Here is a 19,698-nt window from a genome sequence, read left to right as displayed (position 1 = left end):
TTTTCTTGGCTAACTATGGTATAACCAATGTCGTTTAATCTTACTACTTTTTGCTTGTTTTAACAGTTAAAATAGCGCCATAAACAGTTAGAATTCTGCCTGCAGTGTATAATGTATATGTCAAACATGCAATTTTTAAGTAAATGAATGTCATGTGTTCATCAGTGTGTAAACGATTCATGTTACACGTTACAACCAGTACAAAAATCTGGCATTGTTCACGTTATTCGCTCTGGTACTTTAGTAATGACAGAATGCTCAGCTTCTAATTTGCGAAAATGCAGCAGGCAGCAGCTACTCGTGGTGGTGGGTCTGATCCTCATAGCCAGTGTTGTTACCGCTGCCACTATCTAGTTGATCCTCCGAGGAAATGTTCATATTTCCGCCATCTGCCATATGGAAAAGAAAAAAGAGTTCCAGTGTTGAAGAGGTGTTTAACATGTAGAAGAAGTTTACTGGTGATTGATTGCACATACCATCACCTTCGCCTCCACGAGAATAAGCTGAGCGCCTTGAACGCCCCTGCTGGTGTGGTGTGGGCTGATGACAACAAAAAAGATCAAATAAGAGATTAAAACCACCACAAATGCAAACAAACTAACTTGATGTATAGCAAAAATTGGCAGGAGCAGAGCAGAATCAGCATATACGGTTTTTAGTTTTCAATTGGTGTTGGCCAATCTTTGAACTAACACCCATCTTGAGGTAAGAAAATCAGGATGATATCATCGAACATACCTGCAGCTTTGGGCGGAGTGCTTCAAGTGGCCCTTTTGGCTTTGCTCCTTGCTGTTGAAGAAGTGAAAAGAACCAAAGATAGGCAAAGAGATTAGTCATTTAAAAGTGTCATAGCAACTGCAGTTTAAGAAAATCCACAACCACGAGTACCTTTCCCAATGCCCAATCAGCAGAATCAAAATAAGCGCGCTCATGGTCCTGACATAAAATTTGAACTTGTTTGTTTGTAACTTTTATCTTGATAAAGCAAAAACTAGAATAGCAACATCGGACAGTGGGGAGATAAGAAGAAAAAAAGGATACAAGACCAACAATTACCTTGGATATTAGGGGAGTCTTCTTTGGTAGTATGCCTCCATACTTTTTCTTAATTGCTGCCTCCTGCAGAAGACAGAATCATAGACAATGATCCTACTGCATAACTTCATATGATAACTGAAAGTTTAAGACTTTGGGAAAGTTTGAAACAAAAAGAGAATATCAATGCAAAGGAAACAATCTGTACTAATAGACAACAGGGCAATAGGTAGGACATTTCAAAAATTTTCGGAACTAAATTGTAGAGCAGAGTTGCACCTCCTGTTGGGCTGAAGGCATGGGATTTCCATGATTTTCATTTGAAGCTTTTTGGTCTTCCCCGGTATTGTCACCATCACCTAGATCCATAGGAGTGCTATCAGCAACCTCTTGCTCCTTAACCTCATCCATGTTTGTACCGGACATATTTTGCTCAGGGTGCTGGCGACAACTGCAAAAACAAAAGACTCCTTCACCCAATCATAACAGACGTAAACAAATGTAGCCATTTCCTTGGGAATTCCAAATAAGCGAACCAGTTCCTTCCGTTTTTTAAAATCTCATACAACAATTACTTATAATAAGATCAACCTATTCATTGGTGCAACTCTATCCATCAAATCACAGAAATATCACTATGACTATGTTGATAAATGTATGATGCCATGAAAACACATTGAAGTAACCGCACTAATTCCATTAAACCACTCTCCCGGCGCATCACCGAAGATGCAGCCTTTCAACATGCCCTACCAAATACCCAACATTGAAGATAAAACTCCGGTTACAAGAGCAGCGAAGTTCAACTTCCCTATTTAACCCTTAGCCGAAATGGCTCGGATCAGCATCTTGAAGATGACATAGAACTATGGTAACAAAGAAAGTCAAATCTTTGCAGCAAAACAATTCAAAGCAAATCTTTCCGCACGCACAAAGGCACCAACAAAAACAACAAAAAGAAGAAGAAAAACAACACGAATCCAAACTCATATAACATGCAAGAAGCTTCAAATGGTGAAAGAAGAGCTGAAAATATGGCAAAAACTGTAAATACGGTTCCCATTAGGGGTAATCATAAAAAAATCAGAGCAAAAACCAATTGGAACATGGACTTTTGGAAGAACCCGGATTAGAGATATCAGTGAGTTTGCTACTGGGCAGCTAAGTTGCTTGATTTGCAGCAGAAATCTAATAGTTTTGAATGATAAATATCGAGATTTCTGAACTGGGAAATAGCAGAATTGAAGCGAAAGGGTTGGAAGATTACCTAATCAAGGATCGGATCCGATCGCGGAAGCAGCAGCAGCAGAGGCTCTCCGGAGAAGAAGGCAAGCCTAGAGAATACGCTGTACGCGGCACATTGTCTCGAATCTTAAGAGCGGGTAAGAGCGAGTGGCACTCTTTTGGGCGTGTGAGAATTGAGGCCTTTGTTTTCAATTGGACCGGGTTCAATTCTGTGCCCTTTGGGCCTTTATTTTCATCAACCTCGGCCTCAAATCCATATCTGCTTTTTTATTTTTCTTTTTTATTTTTAACTTTTCTCTGGAGGAGTTTGAACTCGGGACGTCTTTTGAGAAGAGAAATATCGATAAATCAAAATACATTTGGTTGAAATTTGAGTGCGCACAGGGAATGAAGTGGTGAAGTTCAAACTCTATAGGGTAAAACAATGTTTGGTATTAAGAAAAACGCTTCAGAGACTTTCTAAAAAATGAGACTCTCCATGAACATTCTGTCATCTCGTGTTGTTTAATAACGTTGTTACGGGAATTAATGTTAAATTATGAGGTGGCAAAGAATCCATGAAGAGTTTCACTTTGAGAAAGTCTCCTCTTCTCACACTTTTTTCATTGTCTTTCTTTCTCTATAAAGAAGTCACAAGTTGATGGTTTAATCATGGGTAAGAGAAGGAGAGTGAGATTAGAAGAGGAGAAAATCTTACTCCTAAAATCGGACGTCGGTGGTATTAATTTCTACTCCATCAAGGTACCCAAAGGTGAAAAAGAAAAGGAGATTATAATTACCAGTTAGGTAGTCCGTGTCACGCCCCATAACCATTTTCATCATTCTATGCATTGCCCCATATGCCATTACATCACAAAAGAGACACCCATCATGTGCAAAACATCTTTTTCCGATGATCGACAGGCATTGCTTCCCATAATCTTTATGGGCTTAATTATCCAGACATGATTTTTGGCAAGTGATGATAAGATTCTGTTTCCAAGAAAAAGCTTTGCTTATAAGTAAGAGTATGGAGCAAAGAATACCAATCTCATGACTGTCGACCATAGCAGTTTAGAATATCGAATTGTCTAAAGAAAACCGTAACTACGTCTTTGCATAATTTGGCTCGACATCAACAGATATACATTTCCCTTTCTTTCCTTCTTCCAACCATTCACACAGACAACTGCAAGTTATGAATATTCATCTGAAGTCTTGCATGCAAACATGAGATAATAATGTGTGCTGCAGCCAAGGATGACTTGCCGGAAGCAACCAACTTCTCTTCTTCTTCTGTTATTTACAGGTACATAATATGTTCATCAAATAAAATTGGCCCTTCGGGGTATAACGTACGATAAAGAAAATTAGTTCAGATCATAGGTTACGATTTGTTTAGCTACGAACACCAGCGTTACATCGTGGATTAGTGGCATTTAGGAAGAAGTAGGTGTGTTTTGACAGGAGATTACCGGCAAGTTGTCCCTGGCTACATGTCTGTCTCATGTTTACATGTTAGATCTCCATGATGATATACAAAAATGGCGAGGGGAGAGGCCAAGATTCAACATGCCATGACAGTAAGTAAGTTTTCGCAATCTGTTTCACTAATCCCCGTTCGGTCTGGGGTTGTAATTATTAATTAGTACCATAATTTTGATTAAATATACTAGCTGGAGTGTTTTATGACAAATGATGCCATGGTTTTTACTTTTTGATTATTTTAACAATTTCTTTGTGTTTGTATATGAACTTATTTGTCACGCCTCAGATCTGGTTAAATCAGTTGATTAAGGTAGTGTGTCCGTCTTGTTACACTCAATGTTGTAACCTCTTATTCCGAAAAAATAAGAATAGTTAAAACCGCTTTGTCACTGGAAAAAAAAAAAAAAAAAAAAAAAAAACATGCTGGGAACCCAAGCACCAAACCCACTTACACAGTGACAACATTCTCCACAGAATTTCCAGATGACTTCATAATCTTCATTGGCCATTTTTCTATTACCTGGACGCGTCACCAGAATTTCTAGGGTTGGAAACATCCTCATGGTTCAGAATTATATATGCACAGCAAGTGCTGCGGGTAAAGATAGAATAATATATATTGCAGCCTATCAGAGGTTTACACATAGGATTGAACTCCAACATGCACATTAGTACAAAAGCTTGCCTTCCCCTGTCACTCCAGATCGGAACCAACCACTGTAGAGCTCAGCTTCAAAGAAAAGAACTGAGGAGAAAAAAAAATGAAGGCGGGAGGAGGACCAGTTGTTGAGGCTACGGAAGCATCGAAACCGATCCCAAAAATCAAGGTGAGGAAATTGCTCTCTGTCCTAGACTTTACTCTTCGAGTCGTTGCAGTCCTCGGAACATTAGCCAGTGCCATAGCTATGGGAACTAGCAGGGAAACACTTCCCTTCACTGCGCGGTCAGTTCGCTTCAGGGCTCGGTACAAGGATCTTCCCACGTTAACGTAAGAATCTTTCGTTTTCGCGAAAATAATTGTACTATTTTCTTTTTTTCCGAAGATAAAATGCTCAAACTTTGAGCATGTGTTCATATCACATGCAGGTTCTTTGTGATTACCAATTCTATCGTATGCGTCTACCTTGTGCTTTCCCTTCCTGTATCTATTGTCCATATCATCTGGACTGCAGCAGTAAACAGTAGGATCATCTTGATCATCTCCGACATGGTAAAAGACGTGGAAATCATTGCTAACTAAAGGGAAGTGATTTCTGCAGTCGCCTTTCTCCTGCTGTACTCCTCGGTTTATTTATGTCCATTGATTCAGCTTTTATTCAATCTAAAGGACAGAAAAAAAAAAACAAAAGAGTAAAGAGGAGAGAAATGACATGTTGAAATCACTTTCCGTAACAAATTAGTCTTTAAGCTGCCTAAGCTTATTATTTTGCTCAAACATTTAACTTTTGTCAAATTTTAAATGCTACTTTGGTTAATAAGTAAATTCAAATGTTGTGAAGGTGATGATGGGACTTGTAACTGCCGGAGCTTCAGCTGCTACAGCCATAGTGTACCTGGCGCACTACGGGAACCCCTCCACCAGCTGGTTCGCTTTCTGTCAGCAGTTCAACAGCTTCTGTGAACGCATTTCCGGGTCTCTCATTGGCTCCTTCGTCGCCATAACTGTACTTGTATTGCTAATCATCATGTCATCCGCGGCAATTTCTCGACGTTGATGTGCTGTAAGCAACTGTTGGCGATGAATGCCATCTATTTGTGTGAATACAAATATGAATTTGCAAGTGTGTGATAGGAAGATTTGCTCTAGTAATTATCACATATATCTTGTGTAAATTTAATTAAACTTTAAACCATATTTACGATATCTAATTACAATTTTCTTTTGCGCTAAATAAAACCAACACTCACCGCAATGAATCTTAAGCACAAACAAATCTCCTAAAACTGCAAGATTAATCAATCATACACAGCCAGACATATTTGGTTAATTACGTCACCCCACCTACTACTAGGCCAATAGTGGAACCAGATCATCCGTTGATCCGAAGCTAACATGGTCCATCAAACTGCGGCACAACCCAAACCGCTCTCTGAGACTTTGTGTTCATAGAGTTTTGGCCTGCTTTGATGAAAGCCAATTTGTAAGACAAATCGACAAGTGCTACAACCACATAATTCTCCGGATTCAGACTGAGTTTCTCCAAGACATGACCCATAACGTAGAGTCGCCGGTATGCTACGGGTGGTGGTTGTGCGGTGGCTGTTCTTAAGTTTTGACTTTGGTGACCATGTTAAATTTAGAATGTACAGTTTTATTAATCTCAAAAAAAAATTTGGTCAGTGATCACTTCTTCATTTACAAATCATAAATTTGGAGCGGTTTTGCATCTTACAATCTGCAATATCTTGATTTATTTATTTTTTCAATTGCAATGATGTAGTTGTACAGCTAATCCAAATGAATCTAATCACAAATCTACGAAAATTGCATTAGTTCATGCACTTCTATATTTATTATTTACCCAAACATATTTGGTTTTAATGCAAGCCACTCAGAATATTAACCCGAGCCACTAGAACTATGCCAATAGTGCAACCAAATCATCGATCGATTTCAATGTCTTCTCGTAGTACAAGTACGATTCATATACCTTCGGCGTTCGAACATAATAATCAAGCTGCAGCAAAAACGTAATTACATTGTAATTAATCGGATGAAAGATAAACTTTTGTAGGCAACATTGCAAGATGATAAACCGATTGAAGATTACCTCTGCCATGTTATCCACCAATTCATTGGCCGTCTTAGCATACTCACTCCGGCGAGCTTCCGGCACCAAATTCACAGCATTTTTCAAGTCTTGCGAAAGATAGGCAGACTTTAGACGAATGTAAAATATGACGTACCTCCAAGCCATGGCCTCCAACATGTCCCTCATGCTATGTAGCCCTTCGGCAGTCTGCCTAATCCTAGCCACTGCATCTTCGGGCGAAAGTCCAGGCTCGAAAAAACGTTCCCTTATAAACGAACGAACGCCCCAATTTTCGGCTAGTCCAAGCGGTGTGGCAACCCCGTGTTGATGTGCCCCAAGTGCCATTGTAGTGACCAAAAATGTTGTCACAATTTTTCTTCGACTCGTGGCATTATTTTCTTGTTCGTGCTCTTCTCCTGGAAAGGATGCTCTGATTACCGGCAGTGAGATTTTGTGACGGAAATTTTGGGGTTTGGTGACGATGTGGAATTGGAGGAAGGATGTGGTGGTGTTCGTGAAGCTGCCCATGGCTTTGGGGAAAATATGAACAAGTTCGAATTTTCATCAAAGTATGGCGATGGACTCACTTGTGGATTGCAGGCTAGGTTTCTGTGGCTGACCGTGTTGCTCGTTAATCCAACATGGACCTTACCTTCTTGCCACGTGGCATTCATTATCTTGCTATATATGGTCGAAAGACAGGCCAAAACTAGGTGAGATTTTTTAGCACAGTCCGATACACGAAGTACAATAAAATAAGTGATTGGATCTTTGAAAAAAATTTCAACCACTTGTATTATGTTACTTTGTGTATCAGGCCTCGTTTTAGGCATACTCGTCTTGAATCATGTGATGGTTTAGTTAAAACACGCAATAAAAAATTGGAGAGGGTAGGGTTGGAATGCAGGGAATGGTGAGATGTATTTTTGTGTTGTAGAATTGGGATGGCACGGTCAACCGTACTCTTGAACTTCTTAGTATTCGACCAAAATTAGAAGAAAAGGTTTGGTGACGACTTTCACACTCTTGCTTTTTTATTATGCACTCTCTTTTTATTTTGTCTTTTGATTATCTTTTAATTCATTCAATTTCTAAATTCATCGGGTGGAACATCAATAAAAAATAAAAACGAAAATAACATTCTGAAATTTTTTAGCATAACGATCGCACAACTATACAGACTCAGTTGATGAAATCATTGTTATGTCATGAACCTAAGATTTAACCTTAAGTAAATACACATTATCATGAGCGGATCCCTAACCACCAGACAACGATGTAACTGCGCGTCTGTGACACAAAAGTGACCGCAAACCTAAGATGATGTTACAAATGAATAGCCGGGTCGGGTCAATTTTATCTAACAACATCAAAAGCCCAAACCTTTTTGTGTTATACGAAAAAGCATCTTACTTTTCCTTCTTAACGAGCTAAAGAAATCGCCATCACCCTTCACCCATAAAAATTTTCCCGAGAAAATTCTCAACAGAAGTCCTAATTTTCTCGGGAAAATTTTCAAATGGGGAAGACCGGCCTGTTCGATCTCGAAAAGCACTTTGCTTTCTACGGAGCTTACCACAGCAACCCAGTCAACATAGCGATTCACATGCTCTTCGTCTGGCCAATACTTTTCACCTTTCTGCTCATCTTCTACTTCACGCCCTCGCTGCTGGGTTTTGCGGTTTCGGTGTTTGGGAACGACGTCGCTATTCCTTTCAACATCGGCTTGCTGTTGACTATAATCTATTCGGTGTTCTACATCTGTTTGGACGCAAAAGCTGGCTCCTTGGGTGCTCTGCTCTGTGTAATTTGTTGGGTTGGTAGCTGTTTCCTTGGAACCCTACTCGGATTTTCCATCTCTTGGAAGGTAATTTCTGGAGTTGTTATTAATTTTTATGAAATATTTGGTCTTGGTTTTGTTTATTTGTGGAACTAGTACTTATTTTTTGAATTTTTTTTTCTTTGCAGTTCAGTAATTTGGAGTTTTCTTAGTTTTTTATCAAGAAATTTGATCATGGTTTCGTTTATTTTGTGAAATTAGAAATTTTTTTTGTGAAGATTTTTCTTTAGAATTCAATAAATTGATAGCTCCTTTAGCAGTAAATTTGACCTCAGTAATTTTCAGGTTGTTCTTGTGACTCAGATTGTGTGTTGGACTGGACAATTTATTGGCCATGGGGCCTTTGAGGTATTAAATTTTTTTTATTTTTCCTAATTCTATTTGTAACTTCATATCTTTCTTGTTGCATTTATACTCTTGAAATGTTATGTAATCTGCAGAAAAGGGCACCAGCTTTGTTGGACAATCTAGCACAGGCCTTTATAATGGCTCCCTTCTTTGTTCTGTTGGAGGTAATTTTGATGGTTTTTTTTTTTTTTAATTTCTGTGGTAATTTTCTGATTTGGCATAATCATGATTTGTGTGTTTTCTTGTTGCTTCAGGCTCTGCAAATGTTCTTCGGCTACGAGCCCTACCCCGGGTTTCAAGCAATTGTTCAGGCAAAGATTGATGCTGAAATCAGTGAATGGCAAGAGAAGAAGAAGAAACTGATATCCTAATCTGTAATTGGATTTACTTTCACTGTAATATCTGGGAGTGGTTAAAGTAATTTGAAAGTTTTTATCTGGTATATAGTGTAAACATGTGACTTGGAAGCTTTGAGATATATATAGCACATGAACTTTTGGGAAGGACATTTAATGGGAAGCTATTTATGTCAGTTGCGACATGATGTATTCAAATAAAATTAAGTTCTCCCTTTTGGCTGTTGCGTGTCTAAAAAGCTTCGATATATATGATAAGACTCTTAATCTGCTTTTAATTATCTTTGACACAGATGATTAGCGCCTGGCTATGGTAAGCTTCAAGCCGTGCGCCATTGACAGAATTGTCATCATCCGGTACTGAACTGGATGCCCGGCGACCAAAGTGAAGGTGTAAAATCTGCACAGAATGGCCAGGGCCATCTTCATTTGGAGGTATGCAGAGTCCTTCCCCAGGCAAATTCTTGGTCCTGCCTGCAAATCAGAGGTAATCGAGTGTTTATGTTTATGACCTGGACTTTAGAATGAATATATGGCTAAGATTGCTGGGTAAACGAACCTGAAATGCGGTGAACTTGAACGGCGATGCATTTTGGAAGAAACCCTCTTTGAGCCATCTCTCGGGCTTAAACGAGGCTGCATCAGGTCCCCAATTGTACTCCATTCTACCCATCGAGTAGGGAACATAAGTCACCATTCCTCCTGCTTTGACTTTGGTTCCATCTGGTAGAACATCATCCTCCAAGATGCCCTTAGGATCCTGCAGCCGTGTAGATTACTTAGAGCAACAATATCGACATCAACGTTTTAGTTAGATAATATGCACACCTGAGGGACTGCAGGGTACAGACGAAGCGTCTCTGTAATAACAGCATGCAAATAATACAGTTTCCCCAGCGAGTCGTAACTCAGCAGTCCTGCAAATTGCGCAACTCTTCGATTGAATAATTCAAGGTTCTCTGTGTCATACGGGTGCAACGAAACCTTCTCTTCTCTTGCCTGATCTTCTTCAAAAGTTTTCAGCTCGGAATAGAGCTTCTCAGCTACATGGGGGTGAGTCATTACCATGTATATGGCCCATGAGAGAGTAGTTGCTGTTGTGTCCCGCCCGGCTATTACAAAGTTGAGAACAACGTCTCTCAGGCTTTTGTCAGTTAAATCGCTTTCCGAGTCTTTGCCTAACTCGATGAATCTCGACAGTAAATCATGCTTCATCTGATCACAAATTAGGTTAATCGGATTATGAATCTGTTTTCTTCATGCTGCAAACAAAAAGTAACGTTTTGTGTTACCTTGTTGTTTTCAGAACTCTGCTGAGTTTCTTTGATCTCTGCTTTCCTTCTTCTAATAACAGAGTATGTAAAATCATCAATGGTTTTAATGCTCTTGTCAAGTAAAGCTTCTGATCCCACATTCAAGTATCTCTTTATTCTCCACAGAGGATCGATAAATCGAAGCGTCACGATGATGTTTGCAGTGTCAAAGGCCTTGGCAAAGTGATTGTCCGGCAGATTGGGAGCCAGAGTTCCAATTTCCACCCCAAATCCCACCTTGCAGATGGAGTCCAAAGTCATCCTCATCAGCAGTTCCTGCACAAAGAACATATATTCATTTCTGATACCGTCCAACGAAGTAAAACCATCTCTATCAAGACGACAACAATGCGGACGCTGTAACGAAGGTGTTTCCACCTGCATATCGACTTGTTGGCCTTGAAAAGACGCTCGGCTGAGAATCGAATGGAGCTTGAGACTGTAATCTCTGAAAACCACAGTGCTGAAATCCCTCAAATTCTTGGACGCAAATTCAAAGCTTGCAGTCTTTCTCTGTTTCCTCCAAAGCTCTCCATCCACATTGAAGATCCCATCTCCGAGCAGTACTTCCATGTACGAACGATACACTTCACCCTTAAAATTAACAAAACGCGCCGGAGATCAACACAAAATTAAACAAAAACAAGAACCAACCAAATCAACACAATTAGTAACGGCGCCGAAGAAATATCACCTTAGGGTAGTTTGCAAAGTTGGTCTTGAGGACATGTTCTACATTCGCAGGATCTGCAATGTAAGTGTAAGTTGTGAATGGCATTGGGACGACGACAGAGTTTGACTCCGAGAGGTACTTGACGAGCCAATCGTGCATTCTGTCGTAGTTGGTGAACTGTTCGATCGCTGCTCCGACGAGAGGCCATGTTTTGGGGCCTTTTTTGTTCCTCTGGCTCCATCTGTGGATGAATATCCACGACAAAACCATGCAGAGTACCATGAAAACTCCATCTTGTGAAGAAAAAGCTAATAAAATGTTACTTTCTTGATCTTCCATTTGATCAGATGCCTCACACACAGAGGGCAATGTTGAAATGCTTGGGGGTTGATTTTATAGTGAAGTAGTTAAAGATTTAAATAGCTAATTAGCTAGTTAAGTGGTTGGGACTTGGGGATTAGTGAGAAATTAGCTACGGCTTTGTTAACAATCTTTACATGCTCAGTTTCACCTCTTTTGTGCCCTTAACCTAATTCTTTCCGACCATGATTTTTAATTATTATAAAGGCTCGCAAAAATTCATGGCTTGAGGTGAGAAAGAAGAGATCTTTTCTCAAACGCGACTATTACAGTATCTCAAACTGATCAAGTAGTATTTTGTGTTAAAACTAAACCGTGTCTCATGGGAGGTTCAACAAACCAAGCCCCAACACCATAAATTTGGAGAGCAAGCTGAGCTAGACGATAAGCGATACCATTAGCTTGGCAGCGCGTATGGGCAAATGAAGCTCTAGTGACCTCATTTAGCAGAACCTTGGTGTCTTCCACAATATGTCCGACTGCAGAGATATTAGTAGAACTGTAGAATTATCATGTAATGCTGAAACGATTCGGAGAGAATCGCACTAAAAAGAAATTTTGGAGACCCCTTTCCACCTCAAAAGTTGCACCCTCCCCTTGCCATCATAGCCTCGATCTGCAGCGGAGAGAAGACGTGCTCAAATCACATTGCTTTCCCTACCACAAACTCCCCACAAATCATGAACCACAATTTCAACCTCACTCGGATACCCACTCTTACTTTAATTATTCAAGTTGTAATTTACTCGTACTTTTCCCTATTTCTATTATTTTATAGCTTTGTTACTTTTCAGATGTCGATCAATATGTTTTGATCTGAGTATTTAAGTAAATAATTCAAATCGGGGTGTGTTAACGTGCGTTTAGTATGTGGCTTACATATATAAAAAAGTTTACACATTTTTCTTTATTTTTTTACTATTAAATTGAATAAATTAATAAAAAAATATATAGTGAAAATGAAACCTGAATGTGTGTGAGAGACAAAAAAAATAATGGATATATCGTTTTGCTATCAACAATTGTAAAATTGAATTATGGACCGAATCGATAATATTGACAATATGACATAACGGAAACTGCTGTTAAACTTTGAGGTGACAGAGAGTTTATGAAGAGCTCCACTTTGAAAGAGTCTCCTCAGCATTTCTCATATGTGAAAGGATTTGAGTTTGTTGTCCATCATTATTATACTTAATTTCTAGATTTTTTTTCTATTAGCACCCCATAATATGTTAAATACACATCTCATTAAAATTTAATATTAAATGACTTACATACATAATATCTAATGACAATTTCCACCTTATAAGGTTAAAAAAAAAAATCCAAATTACTTTTCACATGTATATCCCAAGTTTATTTATCTTCTTCAACTCTCAAAACTACTCTCATCCTCCACTATATAATTAATGAAACTACAAACATGTTAATTGAAAAAATTATTCTTGATGAATGAAACGTGAAATCAACGTTTCAAAAACTTTACATGAGGTAAGACTTCGTATTTTCATTGTTTTAGTGATTTCAACGACATTGACATGCATATAAATGCGTTATGAATGATATCCATTAAAAACAAATATGATTGATGATGAGAATCACACATCTAATAAACCTTAGCCACATTAGATCGCAAATATCCCTTGATTTTAAAAGTAGCATAACAATCTAATCTCTTCCTCTAATTCAATGATTCAATAACTAAATCCATTCCCATGATTCAATCAAATGAAAATAAGAGGAATCATCATCATCAACCCTAATATTTATTTAATCCCCATTGCCCAATGCCACTGCTCCTACTGTATATAAAGCTCTACACTTCTATAGCTACCATATTTATTTATTTATTTTTATCTTCCTCATCCACTGTTGCGAAAATCATCTTCCTCATCTACTGGTACGAAATACCCACAGCCTTCCACCGCTTTCCATGGAAGGGATAGAGAAACATGAAGGGATAAACACATGCAAATAATCAAACAATTGTTGGCACCATTCCAATAGAAAATTTTTTTTAAAAAAAATCGAAATCACGCCAGCTTCAGCTTTACACCGAAGGCACTTTTGGATGACCTTATGTATTTACACTCAAAATTTGAAGAATGTGGGGTGTATGTTGAAAATGTAAGTTATATGGTCAAAGTGTATGGTGTGAGGATATTATAGGAAAGTAAATGGGGTGTATTAAGACAAGTTTAAATTAAAAAAGCAAATGTGGGATGTATGTAGAAAATGTAAGTTATATGGTGAGAGTGTAGGGTGTGAGGATATTATAGGAAAGTAAATGGGGGTGTATTAAGATAAGTTTAAATTAAAAAAGCAAATGGGGGTGTATTAAGTATGTGAGATGTATTCAACAAATGTGGGGTTTCAATATAATAAGTCAATTTCTATCTTAATTATACTTATTACTTATGATGTAAATAAATGGTGCTCCTTTAGAATATGGGTAAAAATTAAAATTAAGGAAACCTTTGAGTTTTAACGATAAGGATAAAATAAATGATAAAATGAATAGTACTGTGATTGATTTTTTAGTGTAAATATGTGATTTTTCATTAAAGTAAACAGTTCCTGGAGCTTTTCGTTAAAGTTCCCTTAAAATTACCCAAAATCATCTTCTTTGTAAGAATTCAAATTAAACAGCTCAAATCCATTTCACAATTTGTTTAAAATAATTCAACTCCTCTCACAACCCACCATTTTATTACAACATTCTTTTTACCACCTTAATTTCCCATCTAAAACACCCAGATTTTCATTGTTTAATTACGGTCCAAACCACGGTTGGTGGTCAAAAACGCTATTCTGAGCCGTCACTTGGAATTTACCGGAGTCCATCGTGTTTTGGTAATTCTGCGTTTCCCCGAACTGAAACATTTGAGCCTGGCCGGCTCCTGCGCCGGCCATGCTGTTCTGAAAATCGTATCCAGAATTATTGTCACTAAAAAGTTGGGAGATCGGGCCCAAGTAGTCCATGTCCAGTAAGCTAGTTATCGAACAGGCCCGTGGAAATTTCAACATCACTTGTTCCTCGTTGGCTTTCGCCGTTTCTGGTGTTTTCATCTCAATTTTTTGATCTTCTTCCACTTTTTGATCCAGATAAGCTTTGCCCAGATGCTTTTTTTTGTAGATCCTGCAGAGGACCCAATCATCCAGCTAAAATTCAACAAATACAAAGCGAAATACAAAGCGATTGTCAGTCTACAGTCAAGTGTTTGCTAAAATGCCTGACTGAACGATGACAAAGTGGCTTACTCTCATGGACCCGAGGTGCTTGTTGGCTTGTTGTTTTCGCGAGTCGCTTAAGCGATACTCGTGCATAATCCAGTCCGACTTGACCCCCTTTGGCGGCCTGCCCTGGTAAAACACAAGAGCTTTCTTCACCCCCACGTACTTGGACTCGCTGTAAATCGCCTTGTCTGTTCCCGTGGCTTTCCAGTAACCCGATACGGTTGCCCGATTCGGGCGCACCCCGTTCGGGTACTTTCGGTCTCTCGGGGTGAAGAAGTACCATTCGCTCTCTCCAAACTCTGCCTTCTCTGAACATCATAAACAATACCAAGTTACGATCAATAAAAAATCAGGGTAAGCAAGTTCTCTTAAGGCCCCTTTGGCCGAGAGAAACTCGCCTAGGCTTGGGATGTCACTGCAATGGTATCTTAAGCCAATCGCGCACGATATAACTATGATATAACTTTTCTCGCATGCAGTGCGCACGATTGGGCTAAGATATTGTCATGGTGACATCACTGTCATAGTGACATCCCGAGCGTGTAGGTAAGTCCTTCTCCGCTTTGGACGTCTAAATTACGATACTAACCAGGCAACTCCCACGGGTCAAACTTGTAAATATCAACCTCTGGGATGATGGACACAGGGCAGGGCCTTGAGGAGGCTTGGTTTTTTAGGTAAAAAACGATGAGCTCCTCATCAGTTGGGTGGAATCTAAAACCAGGAGGAAGGTCGGAGCTTCGTTTTGCCTCCATTTTTGGACCTCCCTCAGAAAAATAATCAAAAAAAAAAAGAAAAAAAAAAAGACAAAGACACGAAGACGCAAAGACAAAGCTGCTGGTGGATGAGGCTCTAGGGTTACAGGAGTAGAAAGGAAATGAAGGCGTTTGAAATGTTTGAACGGAGAGGGTTGCTCCTTTTATGGTTGATTGTGTTTGTCGTTTTGTCTGCGTCCCGTGGCTCTGATTGGTTAATCATTTGACTTTGGCTGCCTAGGAATGGAATGTGGAAAGCGTACTCGTGCAAGTAAACCAAGCTGTCCAATAATTTGGCTTTTGTCCAAGGTTCCTTGCACTTGTCACAAACTTTATCCGGATAGCATTATTCTATTGGGATTATTCTTTGTAATGGTCAAGAGATTTTTTTTCAGCGTGACTGAACCAATAGTGTTATACTGCATATAATTATGCAATTTGAGAAACACTGGAAAGAAAACTTTCCACTACTAAATTTATGATAATATGTTATGTGTCGCATTATATTTAGAGCATATTGAAAGATTTCTCGTAACTCTTTCGTCCTATATATATCCAAAAGAGGGAAGTTGCTAGTACTTTTGATAAATGGTGTGAAAATTTTCAAGAGAAAATTTATAGTATATATATTTTTTTCCAAATTTTTTTATAGTATATTGACTATAGTCTACTATCATCTTAAACCTAATAAAACGAATATGGAGAAATCATTTTCGTAAACAATCAGATGCTTGTGTAGTTATATTAGTTAAAACAGATGCGTTACTCGTATGTGTAATCAATTTCGCATCTCTCCTTCACATATTAAGTTAAAGATTAATATCGCGTTGGTAAAAGGAAAAGTATTTTCTTAGGTAGTAAATGGTCAAATAATTAGAATCTTTGAATGGAACAAAATGAAATTAGAATCTTTGAATTATACCAATTTGTACACCTAAAAACATTGAATATTTCGTCCGCCTAAATCGGAAGCCGTTATAGATGCTAAGACAAAACTTCGTAAGAATTTTTCTCAAGAAATCTATGATCTCGATCCCTTAATTTGCTTCCTACAACTCAATTTGTTTTCTAGTGATGACTAAAACCTACTCAACACTCTTTTTTATTTGTCTTCTTCTTCTTCTGTGTGAACGAAACAAATAATAAGTCAAGTAATTAAGTAAAACTCTAGTAAGTATACGTTAACGTAAGTGTATGGTGACTTGGTAAATATAATTTAGTAACTATTTAAAGCATACTAATTGAGTTCAGCATACAATAATATATGTTTAGAATAATAAGTCAAATTTACATAAACAGTTTTTAATAAAATGTTATTGACGTGTACATCAATTCACATATTTGGTACGATCATTTACAACGTTTGAACAAACACTATAACAGTAATTTTTTACGTATACGAAAAATCAATCAAAATTATCTTACAATTGACATGTGATTAAAACAATAATTTATTATTAATACATACGTGATTGACTACACTTGCAATACAAAACAATCAAATTTAATTTTTAATTAATTCAACATTATTCAGCTTCCACTAAATCCCAATGCTGTGGAAAATAGATAATTGAGAAAATTAGGTAGAGATGCAAGTGACTTTTTATCACAGTGTTAAAGAGTAGTATTGTTCTTGTATTACAGTGTAAATTCGAATTCTGCTAACTCATAATTTAACATCTCGTTTAACAAATCTCTTGTTTGATTAAAAAAAAAAAAAAAGAGAAAATTAGGTAGAGAGCGAGTAAGGAGGTTATTCCCACCCGAGTAATTGCCGGAGCTTAGTCTACAAGGTAGGCTGAGGTAGCTATCTTTCCCGTTTAGTGAGCTGACGCGTGTCCATTCTCAAAAGGGTATAAAAGGATAAGCACTAGGGTAGAATTGTAGGCGGGTTTACTTGTGGTGCTTATCTTGCATGTCGTCAGTGGGGACCATGGATGCACATTTGCCCTTTGATTCGTTTATTTTTGACTAGATATTATTCAGTGTGATCGGTACATAAAGTAATACATCATATATTATTATATAAATAATACGATATATGTGTTAAAAAGTTAATAACTTAAAAAATAAAAAAATTTATCACTTCTATAAAAACACGTGGTATACCACTCGTATTCCGATTACAATAAAAAAAAGGATGTGATATCCACACACCCCTTTTTTTACTTCTCCCACATTTTTTTGGTTTTCAGTCTTCGGATCGGATGAAAAAATTCTCATTTTTGACGACACTTTCTCGAGTATTCTACTTCAGATATTATAAAGATATACTATTTCGGAGTCACTAAGCATCTAAATGAAAATTGTGGCTATGACTCCAATTTTAAATCCGCGATTAGTGTTCTTTTGATTCATAAAAATGTGTAGTTATAGGTTTTTTTGTTAATTTCGTTAGAACATCCGTCAAATTAAGAGATGTTGGAAGTACCATCGGTAGAATTGTTTTAAAGCTGATGGATCATTGCTCAAATTAAGTTAAAGTTGAAGGACTATTTCTTCAATTTTTATCATTTAGTTTCCCATATTGCTCCTTCATTTAGCCTTGCATGCATGATACGTGACTCATTTCTACGGAAGTTATAACGGATTTGACAAAAATGATCATATTTGTACGTTTTGATAAGTTAAGGGACCAACGATCACAAATTTTTAGTTGAGCCTATTACTTCAATTGGATTAAAGTTGAAAGAACATTGCTTCAATTTTCTTGAACATACATAAGAATTTTTAAATGTCACGTGAACGGCACGTTTGGTTTCTTAAGATTCCAGGAGGATCCTCGATAGATCATCTAATCATATCCGTTCATCGTACATCGTGCGGTCAAAAATCATTGTAATTTTTTTATTTAAAATTAAATATAAACAGTACTTGACAAAAACTGATCGTACGATATAGGATGAACGAATATAATTGGAAGATTTCCGAATGATTCGGCAAGGATCCTCACTCCTCAAGATTAACGTTAAACTGACCACGTGGCAGGAATGTTTTGAGCTAATCTCATGAGCATTTCAACGAGATAAATTAAATAGTCTATTTTGGCTCGTTTCCATTAAGCATGCAAGGGGAGGGGGTAGTAGGTGCCAGGTGGATTGTATTATTATGAGTAAAATAATGACTAATGAAAACTTATTAATCATAATCGTGATTAGTTGGCATCATAATCCTCTATGTATATTTTTTGTATTGATAATATTAGAGGATAATGATGGACGAGGCATGTGTAACTCCAATTATTCAAAAGGTATAATAAGTAGTATTGAGAATAAAAATAGGTATTATATATTGCCATTTATTTTGTCAATTTATCGATGTGAGATTTGTAACTATCATTATAAAAACGTAACGCTGTATCAAGTTTTTACAATCTAAGAATTATTAGCGTGGATGGGATGATGATTTCATCGCGAGACATTGTCAACATATAGCAAGAGCTCGTTCGTAATTAACTTAAATAAAGTAAATCAGGTAATGATATGTACATATAAATATATAATATACATTCTGTTAGAGAAAGAAACTTAGATTTGGGAGCGACAAAAGACAAGTGCAAGAGTAACATAAGCAGAGATTTGTGTGAGAAAGAAGTAGAAACAGAAGTAAAAATCGAGAAGACGTAGGGCTGGTTTGGTATTGTTGTGCTTTGAAAAAAAGCTGATTCTGCTGTGCTGTGAGAATAAGCGGCTGTGAAATAAAGCAGCAGAGTGTTTGGTAAACTTTTTTGTAAAAGTGCTTTTGAAAAAAAAATAGTATTATAGTGTTTGGTAAACTTTTATGTAAAACAGATGTGAAAAAAAGCCAATTTTTCAAAGCTGGGTTTTATAGTTTCTTGTTTTTGGCTTTTTTCACCAAAAACTGTGAAAAAAACTGAAGCTGAATGTTTACCAAACACAAAAACAGCTCCCAGCTTTTTTTGATACCAGCTTTTTTCAGAATCACCTCAGTACCAAACCAGGTCGTAATCGAAGCAGATGCTTGGATGACGATGGACTTATGGCCAACATGGACAAATGCGTCATTTTACTGTGCCAAGGAGGAGAAACAACAGGGGCGTGCAGTTTGTTGAGGTCCATTTTCGTCATTTACTGCTGGTGAACATTGGTTTTTGAACTGAATTTTAGTATATTGATAATATACTAAACACGTGTGTTGTGGGTGTTGGGTTTGACGAGGTAATTAAGCCATGGCTTGTGGATGGCATATGCAACTAAAACTTGAATAAACTATTGGTCTCTCATTAGTTTTCTTTGGTTGGTGGCTAATGACTTTTGACGAACCATGTCACATCCATTTTGTAATCTAGCCAT

At 37.6% G+C, this 19,698-nt stretch overlaps 6 protein-coding genes across 8 annotated transcripts; 2 read left to right on the top strand and 4 right to left on the bottom strand.

The window, feature by feature from the left end:
* Positions 1-109: 109 nt before the first annotated feature.
* On the bottom strand, positions 110-2,460 carry LOC103950804. 2 transcript variants are annotated; one of them, XM_009362042.2, is made up of 7 exons: positions 2,303-2,460; positions 1,315-1,486; positions 1,057-1,119; positions 889-936; positions 739-789; positions 477-540; positions 110-389 (listed from the first exon to the last, which is right to left on the bottom strand). In XM_009362042.2, the coding sequence occupies exons 2-7, from the start codon at positions 1,459-1,461 to the stop codon at positions 295-297; spliced, it is 468 nt and encodes a 155-aa protein (XP_009360317.1). In that variant the 5' UTR covers positions 1,462-1,486; positions 2,303-2,460; the 3' UTR covers positions 110-294. The 2 variants fall into 2 exon arrangements, with proteins under 2 accessions (XP_009360317.1, XP_048427479.1); XM_048571522.1 differs by having other exon boundaries at positions 889-1,119; positions 1,315-1,505; positions 2,303-2,437.
* A 676-nt stretch (positions 2,461-3,136) lies between these two features.
* Positions 3,137-5,622, top strand: LOC125471330 (casparian strip membrane protein 1-like). Its single transcript, XM_048571644.1, has 4 exons — positions 3,137-3,846; positions 4,222-4,735; positions 4,834-4,957; positions 5,247-5,622. Exons 2-4 carry the CDS (start codon positions 4,509-4,511, stop codon positions 5,460-5,462), a joined length of 567 nt encoding a protein of 188 aa, XP_048427601.1. The 5' UTR covers positions 3,137-3,846; positions 4,222-4,508; the 3' UTR covers positions 5,463-5,622.
* Positions 5,623-6,127: 505 nt separating this feature from the next.
* On the bottom strand, positions 6,128-7,094 carry LOC125471329 (photosynthetic NDH subunit of lumenal location 2, chloroplastic-like). Its single transcript, XM_048571643.1, has 2 exons — positions 6,519-7,094; positions 6,128-6,425 (listed from the first exon to the last, which is right to left on the bottom strand). Exons 1-2 carry the CDS (start codon positions 7,026-7,028, stop codon positions 6,327-6,329), a joined length of 609 nt encoding a protein of 202 aa, XP_048427600.1. The 5' UTR covers positions 7,029-7,094; the 3' UTR covers positions 6,128-6,326.
* Positions 7,095-7,892: 798 nt separating this feature from the next.
* On the top strand, positions 7,893-9,262 carry LOC125471671 (2-hydroxy-palmitic acid dioxygenase mpo1-like). Its single transcript, XM_048572368.1, has 4 exons — positions 7,893-8,367; positions 8,626-8,688; positions 8,781-8,852; positions 8,943-9,262. Exons 1-4 carry the CDS (start codon positions 8,020-8,022, stop codon positions 9,057-9,059), a joined length of 600 nt encoding a protein of 199 aa, XP_048428325.1. The 5' UTR covers positions 7,893-8,019; the 3' UTR covers positions 9,060-9,262.
* A 71-nt stretch (positions 9,263-9,333) lies between these two features.
* Positions 9,334-11,425, bottom strand: LOC125471670 (cytochrome P450 704B1). Of its 2 annotated transcripts, XM_048572367.1 has the most exons (6): positions 11,052-11,425; positions 10,736-10,951; positions 10,337-10,633; positions 9,873-10,259; positions 9,604-9,804; positions 9,334-9,518 (listed from the first exon to the last, which is right to left on the bottom strand). In XM_048572367.1, exons 1-6 carry the CDS (start codon positions 11,367-11,369, stop codon positions 9,342-9,344), a joined length of 1,596 nt encoding a protein of 531 aa, XP_048428324.1. In that variant the 5' UTR covers positions 11,370-11,425; the 3' UTR covers positions 9,334-9,341. The 2 variants fall into 2 exon arrangements, with proteins under 2 accessions (XP_048428324.1, XP_048428323.1); XM_048572366.1 differs by having other exon boundaries at positions 10,337-10,951.
* A 2,603-nt stretch (positions 11,426-14,028) lies between these two features.
* Positions 14,029-15,516, bottom strand: LOC125471303 (NAC domain-containing protein 2-like). Its single transcript, XM_048571571.1, has 3 exons — positions 15,220-15,516; positions 14,655-14,938; positions 14,029-14,555 (listed from the first exon to the last, which is right to left on the bottom strand). Exons 1-3 carry the CDS (start codon positions 15,383-15,385, stop codon positions 14,166-14,168), a joined length of 840 nt encoding a protein of 279 aa, XP_048427528.1. The 5' UTR covers positions 15,386-15,516; the 3' UTR covers positions 14,029-14,165.
* Between the last annotated feature and the right edge of the window lie 4,182 nt (positions 15,517-19,698).

Source organism: the organism of the source record quoted next, unplaced genomic scaffold, assembly GCF_019419815.1.
Source record: "Pyrus x bretschneideri cultivar Hongxiangsu unplaced genomic scaffold, Pyrus_bretschneideri_v1 Contig6, whole genome shotgun sequence".
Lineage (NCBI taxonomy): Eukaryota > Viridiplantae > Streptophyta > Magnoliopsida > Rosales > Rosaceae > Pyrus > Pyrus x bretschneideri.
The sequence above is the reverse complement of the archived record's forward strand: the minus strand, read 5'-3'. Positions and strand labels throughout refer to the sequence as shown.

Excerpts from the sequence above, each read along its gene's own strand:
- LOC125471330 (XM_048571644.1), top strand. The coding sequence starts at position 4,509 with ATGAAGGCGGGAGGAGGACCAGTTGTTGAGGCTACGGAAGCATCGAAA. Across the intron at positions 4,736-4,833 it reads AAGGATCTTCCCACGTTAAC|GTTCTTTGTGATTACCAATT; the intron begins GTAAGAATCTTT and ends TATCACATGCAG. Across the intron at positions 4,958-5,246 it reads TCTTGATCATCTCCGACATG|GTGATGATGGGACTTGTAAC; the intron begins GTAAAAGACGTG and ends AATGTTGTGAAG.
- LOC103950804 (XM_048571522.1), bottom strand. The coding sequence starts at position 1,461 with ATGTCCGGTACAAACATGGATGAGGTTAAGGAGCAAGAGGTTGCTGAT. Across the intron at positions 1,120-1,314 it reads TGCCTTCAGCCCAACAGGAG|GAGGCAGCAATTAAGAAAAA; the intron begins GTGCAACTCTGC and ends TGTCTTCTGCAG. Across the intron at positions 541-738 it reads CACTCCGCCCAAAGCTGCAG|CCCACACCACACCAGCAGGG; the intron begins GTATGTTCGATG and ends TGTTGTCATCAG.
- LOC125471671 (XM_048572368.1), top strand. The coding sequence starts at position 8,020 with ATGGGGAAGACCGGCCTGTTCGATCTCGAAAAGCACTTTGCTTTCTAC. Across the intron at positions 8,689-8,780 it reads TTGGCCATGGGGCCTTTGAG|AAAAGGGCACCAGCTTTGTT; the intron begins GTATTAAATTTT and ends TGTAATCTGCAG. Across the intron at positions 8,853-8,942 it reads CCTTCTTTGTTCTGTTGGAG|GCTCTGCAAATGTTCTTCGG; the intron begins GTAATTTTGATG and ends TTGTTGCTTCAG.
- LOC125471329 (XM_048571643.1), bottom strand. The coding sequence starts at position 7,028 with ATGGGCAGCTTCACGAACACCACCACATCCTTCCTCCAATTCCACATC. Across the intron at positions 6,426-6,518 it reads TGGTGGATAACATGGCAGAG|CTTGATTATTATGTTCGAAC; the intron begins GTAATCTTCAAT and ends TTTTTGCTGCAG.
- LOC125471303 (XM_048571571.1), bottom strand. The coding sequence starts at position 15,385 with ATGGAGGCAAAACGAAGCTCCGACCTTCCTCCTGGTTTTAGATTCCAC. Across the intron at positions 14,939-15,219 it reads TGACCCGTGGGAGTTGCCTG|AGAAGGCAGAGTTTGGAGAG; the intron begins GTTAGTATCGTA and ends TATGATGTTCAG. Across the intron at positions 14,556-14,654 it reads AGCACCTCGGGTCCATGAGA|CTGGATGATTGGGTCCTCTG; the intron begins GTAAGCCACTTT and ends GTTGAATTTTAG.
- LOC125471670 (XM_048572366.1), bottom strand. The coding sequence starts at position 11,369 with ATGGAAGATCAAGAAAGTAACATTTTATTAGCTTTTTCTTCACAAGAT. Across the intron at positions 10,952-11,051 it reads ACTTTGCAAACTACCCTAAG|GGTGAAGTGTATCGTTCGTA; the intron begins GTGATATTTCTT and ends GTTAATTTTAAG. Across the intron at positions 9,519-9,603 it reads TCAAGTTCACCGCATTTCAG|GCAGGACCAAGAATTTGCCT; the intron begins GTTCGTTTACCC and ends TCTGATTTGCAG.